The sequence below is a fragment of the Haliotis rubra genome, unplaced genomic scaffold (genome assembly GCF_003918875.1).
Source record: "Haliotis rubra isolate DU_JTF1 unplaced genomic scaffold, ASM391887v1 Scf805, whole genome shotgun sequence".
In the NCBI taxonomy this organism is placed as follows: Eukaryota; Metazoa; Mollusca; class Gastropoda; order Lepetellida; family Haliotidae; genus Haliotis; species Haliotis rubra.
Window position 1 is genome coordinate 147919 of NW_025767530.1, and position 16402 is coordinate 164320.

At 39.6% G+C, this 16402-nt stretch overlaps 1 protein-coding gene across 7 annotated transcripts; it reads right to left on the reverse strand.

Moving 5' to 3' along the window:
• Nucleotides 1–940: 940 nt before the first annotated feature.
• Nucleotides 941–16303, reverse strand: LOC124261718 (programmed cell death protein 7-like). Of its 7 annotated transcripts, XM_046696065.1 has the most exons (9): nucleotides 15165–16277; nucleotides 14775–14918; nucleotides 13475–13564; nucleotides 10581–10713; nucleotides 10242–10380; nucleotides 9966–10078; nucleotides 9720–9843; nucleotides 1751–1838; nucleotides 941–1078 (listed from the first exon to the last, which is right to left on the reverse strand). In XM_046696065.1, exons 4-9 carry the CDS (start codon nucleotides 10608–10610, stop codon nucleotides 958–960), a joined length of 615 nt encoding a protein of 204 aa, XP_046552021.1. In that variant the 5' UTR covers nucleotides 10611–10713; nucleotides 13475–13564; nucleotides 14775–14918; nucleotides 15165–16277; the 3' UTR covers nucleotides 941–957. The 7 variants fall into 7 exon arrangements, with proteins under 7 accessions (XP_046552021.1, XP_046552023.1, XP_046552022.1 ...); XM_046696067.1 differs by lacking the exons at nucleotides 13475–13564; nucleotides 14775–14918; nucleotides 15165–16277 and adding an exon at nucleotides 12029–12098; XM_046696066.1 differs by lacking the exons at nucleotides 13475–13564; nucleotides 14775–14918; nucleotides 15165–16277 and having other exon boundaries at nucleotides 10581–12022.
• Nucleotides 16304–16402: the final 99 nt, after the last annotated feature.

The following is a 16402-nucleotide window of genomic DNA, read 5'->3' on the forward strand; positions in this document are numbered from 1 at the left end:
TTACCTAGGGCCTACTCCATAACCTCCACCAACAGACATGGGGCACCTGGGATGTACTGCTACAGGAAACAAGGGTTAGCTAGGGCCTACTCCATAACCTCCACCAACAGACATGGGCCACCTGGGATGTACTGCTACAGGAAACAAGGGTTAGCTAGGGCCTACTCCATAACCTCCACCAACAGACATGGGCCACCTGGGATGTACTGCTACAGGAAACAAGGGTTAGCTAGGGCCTACTCCATAACCTCCACCAACAGACATGGGGCACCTGGGATGTACTGCTACAGGAAACAAGGGTTACCTAGGGCCTACTCCATAACCTCCACCAACAGACATGGGGCACCTGGGATGTACTGCTACAGGAAACAAGGGTTACCTAGGGCCTACTCCATAACCTCCACCAACAGACATGGGGCACCTGGGATGTACTGCTACAGGAAACAAGGGTTACCGAGGGCCTACTCCATAACCTCCACCAACAGACATGGGCCACCTGGGATGTACTGCTACAGGAAACAAGGGTTACCTAGGGCCTACTCCCATTCACAATATGCACTGTCCCAGAAACACATGGGTTCCCTTGGCTCCAGAAATCAAACAGATGCCTATCTGCCCAGGACACTGTACACCTGGAATGAGTGATATGCCTATCTGCCCAGGACACTGTACACCTGGAATGAGTGATATGCCTATCTGCCCAGGACACTGTACACCTGGAATGAGTGATATGCATATCTGCCCAGGACACTGTACACCTGGAATGAGTGATATGCCTATCTGCCCAGGACACTGTACACCTGGAATGAGTGATATGCCTATCTGCCCAGGACACTGTACACCTGGAATGAGTGACATCCCTGTGTCTGTGTTCAGCAGTGCAGGTCACACACAACAAATATATTCATGTGCACTATAAACAAAGAAACAACAGCGTATGTTAAAGTAAGAAAGTATTTAATCCTTCAAAGCGGACGCGCAGGCCTCTGATGATGGTTCAGCAGGAATGACCCAGCCATCCGGGATACGACTCCCTGCAGGGATGTTGGGTGGTACGAGATGAAGGTCCCACTCATGTCTGAAACACAACACGTTCAGATGTACTAGTCTTACATGAACTCCTTGTCTCTGTCATTAGTATCCTGCTAAGCTATAGCAGTTACAAATTGAAACGTGAGAAGATATTTTTCTGATGTATTATGTAGTGATACATTGCCCTGTTCACAATATTGACAAAGGAGGACGCTTTTCAATACAACTTGAATGTTTCAGAGACTGAGCATCATTGAACAAACTGTGACAAAATCAAATCATTTTTCGGAGTAATTTCTTAGAGATCACATACCAATGCTGCCCAATTTCATGTAAATTAATAACAGTAATAATGCTTGTTCTTATACGACTTCACTTAGATTACTTACAGACTGGACTAGAATTTTGAGAGCGGGCAAGGGGCTCAATACAGTGAATGCTCAACATCTTCTTTACTTTTTGTTAACTTTCCTCTACGATGAACAAACATAACAGCATGCATACTTTTATACTGAATGAGTGAGTTTGGCTACACTATACAAACAAGGAGTTACAGAGCAAGCAATGTTATCACTGACTACAGTTAATGTGCCATTGTGTGGTCTGCATATGTAGCATATCTCCAGTATTTCCAGGTGCATCAGACCAAAGACAATAATACAGGTGAATCTGTGATCTGACCATTCTCTTAAATACAACCCTGAAGCAGTGAACTGACCTAATCTGCACCAGTGCTTCTATGCTGTGTTCAGCCTGAGTGTAGTAGCTATAAAAGGGAAATAACTCCGCATCTTCTGTTACAGCAGCTGAAATACAGACATGTCAATCACCATCAAATACAAATAATTAGTTCATGTGAAATACTGGTGAACAGCCATCTGCTTAACTAAGGCAACAAAAGAGATGAATACAGTGGACTCTGTCAATACCGGCCTCTCTTAACACCGGCACTCTGTCTACATCGGCACAAAGTTTCAGTCCCGGCAGAAATGCACGTTATTATCATTTAGAAACTTCTGTAAACATCGGCATCTGTCTATTCAGGATATCGGCATTGTTTTTCAGTCCCAACGAACAAGTTGTTATGAAAACGAATCTGTAAAAACCGGCACATGAAAGACGGCGTAACCCTTTGATGCAATTAGGTCCAAATGATGTAACAACACAATTCACTGTGACTCCCGAGATTATTCAGAAACGGAAACTGTTAATCGGTATCTTGTTAATCAGTGAGTGAGTGCGTAACACTTACCCAGAGTAATTAATACATGTAGTGGGCAGCTTGACTGTATAAACAAGCAAGTGTTTACATTTTGTTGATTCAGCGGGTATTGACTCGAGATTATTCAGAAGCGGGAAGTGTCAATCAGTTTCTTGTTAATTAGTGAGTGCACGTGTCACTTACATAGAGGCTAATCGTTTGATGGCGGTATCGTTGAGCGCTCTGAACATCAACAATATCACTGTACTCTTGCCGAGTATTTTCACATTTGTAAGAAGCGATTTTATTGGATAAAGATTGGTTTCTAACGGCTTTTCACTACACTCTGCTTATAAGGGTCGTGATTGGTCAAAATCAGACACGTGACCTAAGCAGCCAATCATATTATGGAAATGGATACCGTTCTCGTAGCGAAAACTTTTAGATTAAGACGAAAGTTTTGGGGTAAAATAATGCTATTCTGAACATATTAAGAAAGACATCGCTACCTATACGTAAATTATGGAACTTATTGGACATAGCGTGCTAGGTTATGGCCTATGACAAAAATGCTTCATGCATATATTTTCACATTAAGCATCGTGTGAAAGCCGAGATGTAACTTGTCAGTGACTTGACTTACATTGCATGATCGCACAAAAGTATGGAAATAGTAATTTTATATGTACGTTTGACAACTTTTATGAATGTTATTGTTGATTTCAATTTATTTAATGATTTCCTCGATGTTTGAAACATCGTTACTTTGCTCTTTGACAATGCTATTGTAGACCCGCTGCCGAAGCATAAACAAGAATCGTTGTTTGCAATAACATTGCGAAAAATAGTTTATAATTTTAATTCTGCCGATAATGTAATTTTTTGAGTAAAATTGATATTTTATACTTATCCTGACTCATGCTCTTTTTGCTTGTCTCCTTCCTCTTGCGAACATAGTGGAACACTTGTATCTCCCTAATTGAAGTTCCCTTCAATGTAAAATGACTAATTAGTACACCACGAGTTACCTCCCTTCCACAAGCGCTGGAACGAGGGCCACCCTCTACCCATGTGCCTCACTCTCTCCTCATATACTGAGCCCAACATTTGAATTTACAGGGAAATCCAAAGTGTTATTTGGGGAGGATGGGAGGGCTGACCTCATGAGTCAGGATAAGTATAAAATATCAATTTTACTCAAAAAATTACATATTTTTCCTTATCCTGACTCATGCTCTTTTTGCTTGTAGAATCCAACAGAGCGGAGGTGGGAATATATAATACTTTGGATTTTAATAATTAGTGATTTGAACTGTGATGATTGTAATAACCCTATGGGAACTTCATAAAGGCATTGAACTGATGAATTCCTGCTGCCAGCTTATCAGCTGCCATATAGAGGTTATTACAATGTACTTATTATGATAAGTATATATAATATTAATACAATGCTTAAGACTAATAGACTTAAGCTTGTTAATATGCTAGTATAAACTCCTTAGAGTTTGTTAGCTAAAATACTTTAAGATATAAACATAGCACTAAGCTTAAAATATGATTAATTTTAAGCTAATTATATAATAACAAACCTCTTTAGGGTTTGTTAGTTAAAATATTTATATGATATAGACAGTGCTGAGCTTAAGATATGAATAAGCTTAGCTATATATATAACAGCAAACTTTGTAGAGTTTGTTAGCTAATACATTTTACAATATGAGTATAGTATTGTGCTTAAGATATAATTATCTTAAGCTACATATATAATAGCCAAACTTAGTAGAGTTTGTTAGCTAATATATTTTTACAATATGAGTATAATACTGTGCTTAAGATATAATTAACTTAAGCTACATATATAATAGCCAAACTTAGTATAGTTTGTTAGCTAATATATTTTACAATATGAGTATAGTACTGTGCTTAAGATATAATTAACTTAAGCTACATATATAATAGCCAAACTTAGTAAAGTTTGTTAGCTAATATATTTTTACAATATGAGTATAGTACTGTGCTTAAGATATAATTAACTTAAGCTACATATACAATAGCCAAAAACTCTGTAGAGCTTATTAGCTAATAGATTTATAATGTAACCATAGTACTAAGCTTAAGATATGATTAGACTTAAGCTAAATGTATATAGCAAAAACTCCTTAGAGTTTATTAACTAATATACTTTTATGTTATAAACATAGTACTGAGCTTAAGATATGATTAAACTTAAGCTATATATATATAATAGTAAAACTCCGTAGAGTTTGATAGCTAATACATTTTATTATGTTGATTTAGACCTAGTATTGAGCTTAAGATATGAAGTAAACCTTAAGCTAAATATATAATAGCAAAAAACCTTTTAGAGTTTTAATAGCTAATATACTTATATGGTATCAACATAGTATTGAGCTTAAGATATGAAGAAACCTTAAGCTACATATGTATAGCAAAACTCCGTGAGAGTTTGTTAGCTAATACATGATATAATGTAACCATAAAGCTTAAAATATGATGAAAACTTAAGCCCAATATATAATAGCAAAAAAACTCTTTTAGAGTTTTGATAGCTAATATACCTATATGCTATAAACATAGTACTGCGCTTAAGATATGAATAAGCTTAAGTTACATATATAATAGCAAAAAACTCCATAGAGTTTGTTAGCTAATACATGTTATAATGTAACCATATTGCTTAAGATATGATGAAACTTAAGCCAAATAGCAAAAGCTCTTTAGAATTTGTTAGCTAATATAGTTATATGATATAAACATAGTACTGAGCTTAAGATATGAATGAGCTTAAGCTACCTATATAATAGCAAAACTCCGTAGAGTTTGTTAGCTAATGTATTTTTACAATATGAGTATAGTACTATGCTTAAAATATACTTGACTTAAGCTACGTATATAATAGCCAAAAAAAACTCTGTAGAGTTTGTTAGCTAATGCATTTATCATGTAACCACTGTGATGATAAAAAAACGAGCTTAAGCAAATTATATATAGCATGAAGCTATTTAGTACTGTTATAAGATAAGTAAAAATCTGTAAGATTGACTTATCTTCTCCGAGGAACTGTCAACTGTTGTGCAAGGACCATGGGATCAAATTGGTGGATACCTGAGATGTCCTCGGTGGTGATATCTCTCAGATAATGGTTGGCAACCACCATATCGGATCTACAGTAATAAACCCTTCATTATTTCAAATAACATTTGTGTAGATGAAATTGTAGAAGTTAGCGCTCTAATATCAAGAGTATTAAAGCTCATGGAGGGTCGGATTAGGTCCATCTGTCTTGTATGCACGTAGTATGACAGTTCTGATCCAAACGGAGATATAGTACGTGAGACTACACTCTGCGTAAGTTGATGATAGAGGAAAAAATCTGTTGTATTTTTCTTCCTGTTTGGTTTGGTGGAGATAAATTTACAGTGCTCTTGCTGGCCAGCGTGATAGCATCATCGTATCATGGAGTCCAAGTATGTCATCCAGGCATGTTCATAAACCTCACTTGTGAGGTGTTGTAGCACTATATTCATATCCCCAAGTTGGTACGTGAAACTTCCGTTTATTCTCCAAACAGAAACTTAGTAGGTTTACTAACCATCTAGTTGTGTTAGTAGCTTGATGATGAAATTCAGGTGTAGTCTGAAACGCTGTGGATTTCGATCCACTTGTATCACGTCGTCTAGGTAAATCGTTGCGATGTCCTTGACGATGTATGTGCACAACCGGGAGTTTGTGTCCTCGATGAACTTTATGTAAAATCGCCTGACTGCTGTGCCCTTGTCTAAACTTGACAGGGGAGGTCTCTAACCTGAAGAAAGCAGCCTAATCCTGAAGGTTCAGGTTAACTGGGCTGTAAGGAGGCTTGCTCGTTCATTGATATAAAGTTGTCACTTGCAACCTATGTCTTGAACTGTGAACTATGCTCGACCTCTGTGTAGGGCGTTGTTCATCGGGGTCCAATCAGAATAAGGCATTTTGATTCTGTAGAGTACCCGCGCTGTGATGTCACCGGTGTAGCAGGAAAAGGAACCTTGTATAATATAGTGCCGTCGTTGATATTAGAACAATCGTCGGTCTTCATCGTAACTTCCCGAAGTTACCCGAGTGACCACGTGTTTCGAGGATTAATGGTAAACGCGCGAAAGCTTCGGCGCAAAATACCTCGCTCTGTAATATTAATGCTGGGTAGGTTATTTTCCTGGCTGTCGTGAAAGTGCTTCAGTTTTGAATATAATTCCGACTTCTTTATATATAAAGGTACAATAACTTGTAAGTTGTCAGCTTGTAGACTGTATACATGAATGTATCGTCATAATTGTAGAATTAAAGCTGAATTTGTTGTACATATTTCTTCTCAGAAATGTTGACGATTATGAGTTATACTCGCTGTAACAAGGCTGCTGTTCAATTTCGATATTGAATTGTCTGCAGATATGCGTAATGGTCACGCATGTAGATAATCGTATCGTCGTCCGGGATTGCATATACTAGCAATTTATACGGAATAGTTGATTTCTGTGAAGATCTATGAAACGTCGTTGACAAATTAATACAGCGACGTTCTGTGTTGTAAATAGCCTGTGCAATTGTCTTCGCGTAGGCTTATAGACGGCATCTGGCATACAGTTGATAGACAACTTATGCGATGTCTTGAACGGACTGAGGAGTAGCTATATATGACGAGTGGCTAGTATATGGAGACCTTGGAGGAGACTTCCTCGGTGAACGCCGGAGACTGCACGAAGCTCTCGAAGTATCCCTTCTAGATCTACTGGTGAAGTAGACTTGGAGCCACTTAGCCTTCGCGACCTTCGCGAAGGTATCGAGTCAAAGTCCGATTAGAATATATATATATATATATATATAAGAGCGCTTGCTTCGCGAATGGCCTCTGTGTTTAACAGGATGTGGGGTCGGCGAAGCGCTACTCCTCCGCGACGTCCCTTGTAGCTGGTGAGGCTCTAGCTCCTTCGCGGAGGCGGCCTGGGACTTGCTGGTTCTGCATAAGTAGGGCCGAGTGGATCATCTTATCATTTTCAGAAGTCGTGTTACGAAATCTGGCGATAAGTGTCTCAATGATCGTTCTAGATCTATTTAGGCCAACGAACATACGTCTCGTCATGGATTCAACTGAACCAATTTACGATTGTAGTTCTTATTGTTGATATCGATGATCAACTTGTAGTTTTCATCGATGTCTTAAGCATTGAAGAAGGGGTCCATGTTGTGCGTGGAAAACTTCTAGGCGTGAAAGTTCGGCAATTATGGTGTCTGAACTTTTGTGGCTTTATGGGATGCTATGTCTAGATTCTGTGCTACCGCAGCAATCGGGTCGATCGGAGGTAGGGTGATAGCATCTGCGTCGTCTTCCTTCATCAGGTATGTCTGCGTCGTACTGCCACTCTAGGAAGGTGATGTAGACTTGTGTGCAGACTTGTGTGGTAACCTGTGAGGCGATCGATGTGGTGATGTACGAGGAGATCGGAGACTATTGACAGCTTCGCGAAGCTCTTGAGTAGTCCCTTGACTCTGTTAAATGACGATCTATATTCGGGTGTCCTTCCCGAGTGCCTTCGCGAATGCCTTCGCGAACGCCTTCACGAACGTCTTCGCGAACGCCTTCGCGAAGCTTCCTCTGCGTTCGGTGCTGGGGAACGGCGATTTGAGCTTCGCGAAGGCTTCCGTGAGGTCTGGTGGCTGAGTCTGCATCTAAGGATGAAGCCGAGGAATGTGATGATCTATCCCGCCTTCGCGAAGGCTGTACATCTGGGTCCTTCGTCAAGGTGGTCTGCGACTTCCTTCGCGAAGGCTGCATCGTCTTGGCTGCTACGTTGACTGGAGGTGCCTCTAGAGTGTTGTCTAAGTTGGAGCCTTCGCGAAGGCTCGTACTCTGGGCTGGCTGCTTCTCCAGTTTGTAGTGACCCTCCATCACGACCATGATTTGCCGTAGTAGCTCGTCTGGGATGGTCTGCGACGAAGTAGTCGGTGCCATCTCTGCGCTGTTAGTGGTGGGGCCCTCAGGTAAGTCGTCTGACATCAGTGTAGAGACATCAGGCTGCATGACGATCTCTGCTGATGTCATTGTAGCTGTCACCGGTCGCTACTTGTCTCATACGTCGGGGATGATGATCGGCTGATCATCGTAGAGGCCAAGTTCAGCGGCTGGAACAATCTCGGTTGAGAAAGTCCTAGTAGACTTCGTTGAATTCCCCTCAGAGGTCGACGCTGCCCTGGGGGTGCGAAGTCTGCGTTGAGTGTTGGTAGCGACGGGACCCTCAGGAAGATCATCGAATGTTGATCTGCGCTGACATCACTGTTGCCGACATCAGTCATTCTTTGATGTACATCAGGAATGATGATCGGCTGATCATCATACAGGCCCAAATCTGCGATGAGAACAATCTCGCTGAGAAAGTTCTAGTAGACTTCGCTGAATACCCTCAGTGCGCATTTAAGGGATGTCTGGGGAAGCAGGACGCTTTGGAGGCGGCGGACTACGCCCCACGCCTCTCCACCATTCTAGCGGAAAACCAGACGGGAGGGGGTCGACCAACAGCAGTAGACTGGCGAGGGTTCAGGTGTATCAGTCATGCTAGACTCTGCATACGTGACCTATCTGCTGCGCTGCTGCCTCAAACGCAAAGTAATTATTTATTAAAGGTAGAATTGGATAAATTAGTATCGCAACTGCAACGTGAATCACATGAAACATGGCGCAGTACAGCTAGGGCATATTAATTGCGGATCAGCAGCAGAATAAAAAGCGTAATGTGCAACAGTACAGAATTTTATCAACGTAATCCACTGCAACAGCACGCGGGCCCCGCATAAACAGTAGAAACACGACTAAATATCAATATATAATTGTTGAAAGATACTAGCTAAACCTCTATAGATCTCTATACGAGGTAACTAACTAAACATAATCAAAGGATATAGTGTGTCGGAGACACAGGCGCTCACATATGATCAGTTGAAATTCAATAAGAGATTTCAGACATTTTTATTTGATTTAAACAACATGAATGTGCATTCAGTCACTGCCTTGTTTCTTATTCAAACATTTTGTTAATGCTAAAGTGACAGTACGACAGCGAACTTCCGTGTGCGCAGGCGTCATAAGCGAACCTAGCTAAACCGGCACTCTGTCAAAACCGGCATTTTTACTTGGTCCCGACTGATGCCGGTATTGACAGAGTACACTGTATGTCAAGATAATTAGGTTGTTATACTGCAGCGTAGCACATCACATAGTGTGTAGATATTTGACACCAGAACTTAGTTTGAACTTACTGAAGTTACTTCAATGATAAACACATACACACACAGTTCATATTTTCAGGTTAGACTTAGTTAATACTTTAAGTGAGTTCTGGCTTTGTTTTAGAGCAAACTGCCTGAAAAGATATACCCTGTGCTTGTTTGGGGTAGATGATTTTGATGATATTGTCCGACAACCATAACTCACCTTTTTTCCCAAATAATTTTTCCATGGCAAGTTTCTTGTCTCGCTTCTCCTTGGCCAGTTCCTTCAAGCGTTTAATCTCCTTATCTCTCTCCATGGTCTCCTCCTCCACTGTGTCCAGCATCACCTACAACATGGCCGACAGGAGCATATCTCTGGTTATCTATGGTGGGATAAATAATGTCCAAGAGGACAACACTGGTGAAACAGTAATGAGATCTACATGAAACTTATGAAATAAGACAGTACCTTCAATGTCCTCTCCTCACTCTCATACACTGTCTGCTGTGTCTCTATCAGTGACGTCAGCATCTTCATCTTCTTCTCAAAGTTGTTGTCATACACATCGGAGGCATAGCGGCCTGCAACCAACACAAGATTATGGTGTATTTGCCACATCATGTTGTGAAGATCAGGGTTTTTTCCATCTCAAGATTGTCAATTATTTTATTCACAACATATTTGCTGTCATGAGCTAAGCTGGCGTTGAAATGCTGAAAATTTCTATGGGGACCTCACACTCACCCTGGTTTATGGCGGCGACTCTCCTGACTTTCCGCAACTTCTGGAGGGCCTTCAGGAACTCCTGTGTCTTCTTGGCATCTGAGATCTTTTTCCGGACAGAACTCAGTGTGGTATCGGCAGACTTCTTCAGCTCTTCTTTCTAAACATATCAATTTCATTTCATGTAACTGTCATAACTGAGGAGGACCTGGATGTAACAAAGGAGGAGGAACAGGATGTAATTGATGGGGACACAGATGTAAGGGAGAAGGACCTGAATTCAGATCAGTATATAAAATGAGGAAATTTCATCGCAGCAACACCAATCTGTCTTATAATCTGTCCAATAATTGTCTTCACCTGTTTTTCATGTTCAGCCTGCTGTGACATCTTCTCCCTCCATTCCTCCAGCTGCTTATGACGCTGTTCTCGTTTTTTCAGCTGCTGCTAACTTCATCTCATACTCCTCCTTCTTGCGTCTCTTTACCTGTACCTGTAACACCAGTCAATTCAGCTCTTACAAAGTTCAAAACCGGGGGTTACGTTTTCAGGCTCTTATTAAGCTCCAAACACAAATGTACAGATTTCTGGTGATCACAAAACTCCACACTGGGAAGTACCAGGCTCCACACATAATTATCTACATATTTCAGGCTCTTACCAAGCTCCACACAATAACCAACAGAATTCAGGCACTTACCAATCTCCAAATAGCAATAAATATTCCAACTTATCCATAAACCTTTGGGGCATTTACATAACGGTATTAACCATAATAAACTAAATTTTTGTTGCCTTTTGACATGATGGACCGAATCCCAAATTTGGCTGTGATCAATGTTGATACAGGGAAATCAATATTTACTGGATCAACAGACTTCAAATACCAAGATCGCACACCACATGTTCTTAAACATGTTCAAGTATTATTATTAGTAGCAGTAGTATATTTCATCGTACATAAACCAGCAAGAATAAAATTAAGAAAAAGTCTCAAAAAGTTTTAAAAGATAGGTATCCGTCTTAATGCATGTATTGAAAAACTATCCATTTATATACACTGACAATAACTTGTATTTTGAACCATGACCATCACAATCAGATCTCATACTAGTCTGCCAACCCTACATTGTGCAGATATGGTGTGGACAGAAATATCCACTGATGGTAGTCTTCATTGTCTGTAATTCTGAACCAGTCCAATTTGTAACTGAATACAATGGTCAGAGTATGTAGGCATAGTAAATGTATTATGTACTCATGCATGACTAGCTACAAACACTAAGGACTACTCAGTTGCGTTGTTTCTTAACACAAATAAAAAAAGGATTGTCAAGTTTGAGTCATTAAGCAAATGAATGAATGTTGTTTAATGCCGTTCAGTAGATATTTCAATAATACCATTAGTGATGTGTATTTATTGCAAATATGATTCATGTGCTGCGATAAATACCATTATGCTTTCTGTCATCTGTAAGTTGTAAGAACTTCATAGTTATGCACCATTTTGTTTGATTTTGCAATGGTCACAATGCATAATAAACACACCATATATTTTCACATCTTCGATTACAGGAATCAGTTGGTAACCTGTGATTTGGGGAAAATACATGATTTCCCAAAATGCACATCATCAGTATTTTCCAAATGAATCAAGATGAATGTTTGTTAATATTTCAAAATTTGCCACACTGACACTGAGTTACTGGCAGCAAGTCACTAATACAGAGGCTCTGCTAGTCACTACTGACATGGACTCACTCCCACACAGTCAGTTACACAGTCAGTCACATGGAACCAGTACTTACACAGAATGATGTAAGCTCTCAATAACGATGGCAAGGTGAGCTGATTTGAGTCTGTAGTCATGCTAGTTCACCTAATCATTTTGGTATTGACAATGTGAGCCTCAGTCTTCAACACACATCAATAGAATGTGTTAGTGTAAGAGTGCTTCATGTAACCAGTATTTGGTGTACTAACCCACTGACCCAAGTATTTAACAGATTCATGTCACAAGATGCAATATATATTGATCAATGACAGGTGTAATGCAGTGTATGATATACAACCCAATGATGTAGATGAAATATAATTCTCATTCTGACAGGATACTTCTCTTTCTTAAGTTCATATTCTTTCAGCAGGTAATCATTCGTTTTCAAATTTCAGAGATTGGAGATAGGATATTGATGGCCAAAATCATTAACTAGAGGGTACTGTAAATAGCAAATATTATATAATCCTCTACTTTTCAAGGGCTAGCATTTCCAGTATATCACAGTTCTGAAATCAAATAATTTCATTTCTTTGAGTATTGTTTTATATATTTCACCAATATCATGGCTCGACACACCAGAAATGGGTTCACACATTGTACCCATTTGGGAGAATTGAACCCAGGACTTCAGCGTGACGAGCGAACATGATTCATTGTGCATCTTGTTCCTGCCTGTAGCAGTACTAGCCAGCTCTTTACCACTCCTGGCTTGTGGGAAAGGTTCACCCTAGACCAGATCATACCCCCTCTCTCACTCCAATATTGGCCAGTTCCATCCGAGATCTAAGTCTGAATAAACCTTCCCCATCTACAATGAGTTCATAATCTGAATCAGAAGATTTAAGCATGAGTAGGGAAGAACAGGCCTACAACATTCCTTCTCAAGAGAATATTTAGGCTCGTACTACATGTACAGCTGTAACATAACTTCCCCACAGTGTCTGTCCACGATACATGATAAAGGATACAAACATAAAGGATACAGTAGGTTAGATCAAAAAGGTGTCTCAGTCAAGAGAACAACACTGAAACACAACCATGACTGAAGCCAGTTAAGTTGACACTTACTGAAAGAAAGAAAATCATTAACATGATAAATGTGTGTATGGTTCAAGATGTCTAAACACATTACAACATAAACATGAAAAGACTAAATGAAGAACAACTTTAAAGAATTTCTTTTTTATTAATCATGTTAATACTGCAAAATTGTCTGAACTAAAGATAACTCTTCAGTATAAAAACTGTTTCCAACTATCAGGGTAAAACACAAGATTTTGAACCAATTATTTAACAGCAATATCTGTAAGATTACCTATCAACATGATCAATATCATTTGTGAAATAAAAAACATGAACAATCATGAATACAAAAAACTTGTTCATTGTTCATTAACTTGTTTGTATACATCATCAGCTGTGTATACATATCACATAGTGCCATCAACTTTTGTGTATGAGTCTATGAACCTACCCTCTTTCTCTGTCTTGCTTGACTTTTTGCCTTGATAGTTTCCAACATTTCTTCATTGCTGAGATACTTGTGGACATCTATGCACTTGTCCTGTGAGTAGAACAATAATCCTTACGTCTAGATGTCTTATGACACTCAAATTTCAAATGGACAAAATTCATGCTGCGATGTAACTAGTACCATGAATTGGTAATAGACACTTAGCATATGGATGAGATGATGGTGAGATGCAGAAAGCAAATCAGCAACTTTGTACAGCTTGGTGCCTGCCCTGAGGCTGGGTAAGGCAACAGAAGGACTGCAGCACAGGCCACACCATCAAAGTACAGGAACAAACTATCAGCTTCTTCAACATGTTGTTACCAAATTATCCAGACATCTCTTTGCTCTCAGTAGGGTCCTTGAGACCAGTTCAGCCGCACACTGCCCACAACATCTGATTATTCAGCTCAGTGCTCACTAGCATCATTGTTTCAGGATTGAGTTCTATCCCTTTCTTGAACATATGTATTTTCTTCTTCCTAAAAGACTGATACAGTGGAATCTGTCTATAACAGCCTGGCTTGGGACTGACTCATTTCTCCGGATCATAAAGCAGTTTGTTACCGTTGACACTGCCATGATGAAATGGTAATTTTACTTAAAATGTTAAAAAAGGAATGTTCATGTTAACTGCAGTGAAACCGTGTGCCCCTCCAATATTTATAACTTCAGCCTGCATTATTCACAGCAATCACTATCATACTGCATCTACTCACGTCTCAAAATGAAGTGTATTTGACAGAAAATGGATATGCATACTGTTTCTGTTTTGCTAAAAGTCATATTTAGTGTAGCTGGACGATCACATGTCAACAAAATGTTTTCGCAGTGGAAATAGCGAGAGTTTGCATGAAAACCTCATTGGTGACAGGTCAAATTATGCAAACTTTCAGCATTATAATTAGTTTCTTTGCATTTACCATGCAAATAGCATGCACAGTTTGGAGGCCTCTTCAATGTTCATATTATCAAGCTTATTTCTGAGTATGCACATCTTCTTCTTAAATATCATAACTGTATTGGTCATCCTGGTCATGGTAATGAAGAAAACCATTGAACAAATTTGACATTGGGTCTTTCTTCCAAGAATGTCCAGTAAAATGTTGTAAAACATATGAATCAGGAATCTGTTTCCTTTTGGAAGATTTGTAAACAATGGAATACCAGTCAACTAAATTATCATGAAACCAACAACTACTACAGTCCCAAGTAGAAATCTATCATTATTCTGAATATTCATGACCATATGTAAGTTTACTTTATACTCCTCTGTAAGATTCTTCTCGGACTCCCACACTTGGGGGTCAGCTGTGGTGGTCATTGTCTCCAGAGACTGTAATTGATGATGTAGTTTGGCCAGGAGGATGATGCTTTGATGGAATGCCTTCTGGACATCTGGGAACTAGTAATACATGGAATTATCAATTACACATGGAATTAGTTTCGCGCACTTCTTAGCATGTTTAGTGTATTAAGATACCAACTGAGGACACTTGTACTAGATTTATATAAAAGTATATTTTCACTTGCCATCAATACATCTTTTTTATGAAAAGATGTTCCAACTTAGTAAATGATAAAGAGGTTAGTATGGCATTGCAATTCCAATTACATAGAGAATTAAGCCAATTCATATTGTTTAATTTACCTTGTATTCTGCTGTTGTCACATCAGAAGATTTCTTATGTAATGGCATTGGCACTGTTTTTAATTTCCCACGTTTCTTTAACCAATTCTGTAACCAATTCTGATCGTTTTCTCTTTGATATTTGTCATAGCAAGGGTCAGATTTATCTTCATCATCTGATAAATTCAGCATCATATTGTGACCAGACATATGCTCAGAGTTATTGTTCCTCATGTCCATAGGCTCTATTGTGGCCTGTGTGGAATGCAAAGGCATCATCCCTACAGTCACCATATCAGGACCCCTAATGTTTGAGGAGTTAGCATTTCCGAATGTCATTGGTGGTGGTGGTAGTTGGAATGAATGATAAGTACTACTTGAACTGTTGGGTATGCTGTTCTCACCAATTGAGAAAGGTGGTTGATTAAACAGTGGAAGTGCTGAACTTTGGACATTCATATCAGCTCGTTGATTCAATATAAATGTATCACGAGGCGAATCTTTTATATGGGAAAAGGGTGGTTGCATCCTTGGCCCTAAATCGGGTGCATTAGGAAACTGTGACCTCGGATTTGTGTTTTGAAACATTGCTTGATTATGTACTGACTGGCCAGAATGGGGCGGACCCATGATGGATGGTGGTGGTGGTGCACCGAGAAAGGGTACGTTGGGTCCTGCCATCGGAGGTCTCCCTGTTGTCGTATCAGAAGGCCCATGCTGGTACACTTGTGGAAAATTCGGTGGTTGTGGAAGGCTTATGTGTTGAACGTGTGGTGAATTTTCATGAGTAAAACCATGGTGCGTCACCTGCATTCCTCTGGGTATATGTGCATTGAGCCCATTTTGAGGTATACTGTGTCGCATACGAGGAGAACGTGATGGAAACATATTTCAGTGACAACATCAATTCTCAAAAGCCAAGCATGTAACTGCTTCTCACACATGGACCGCCATTTTATCGCTGAGACTGTAGAAAAGATACACCAAATGACAAAACGGATTGGATATTTTGATTAACAAACTAAACGCGCTTCCGCAAAGACTTACAACATGAATAATGGATAATAATGAATACGTTGAAGTGAATATCATTTGTCAATTACACAAACTTAAAAATCGTAATGAAGGTCTAGGTTAGCATTTTTTATTCGTTTGTACAAATTGGCAAGTGGTTGTCCTCGTACTGGTTTTATAGATTGCAGGCGATGGCTCAAAAGTTAAACATGTTCCCGGCTTCCTTTGCGCGCTAACTTGCGATA

Excerpts from the sequence above, each read along its gene's own strand:
- LOC124261718 (XM_046696061.1), bottom strand. The coding sequence starts at position 16,031 with ATGTTTCCATCACGTTCTCCTCGTATGCGACACAGTATACCTCAAAAT. Across the intron at positions 14,919-15,164 it reads TGACAACAGCAGAATACAAG|TTCCCAGATGTCCAGAAGGC; the intron begins GTAAATTAAACA and ends ATGTATTACTAG. Across the intron at positions 10,714-13,474 it reads AAGCAAGACAGAGAAAGAGG|GTACAGGTAAAGAGACGCAA; the intron begins GTAGGTTCATAG and ends CTGGTGTTACAG.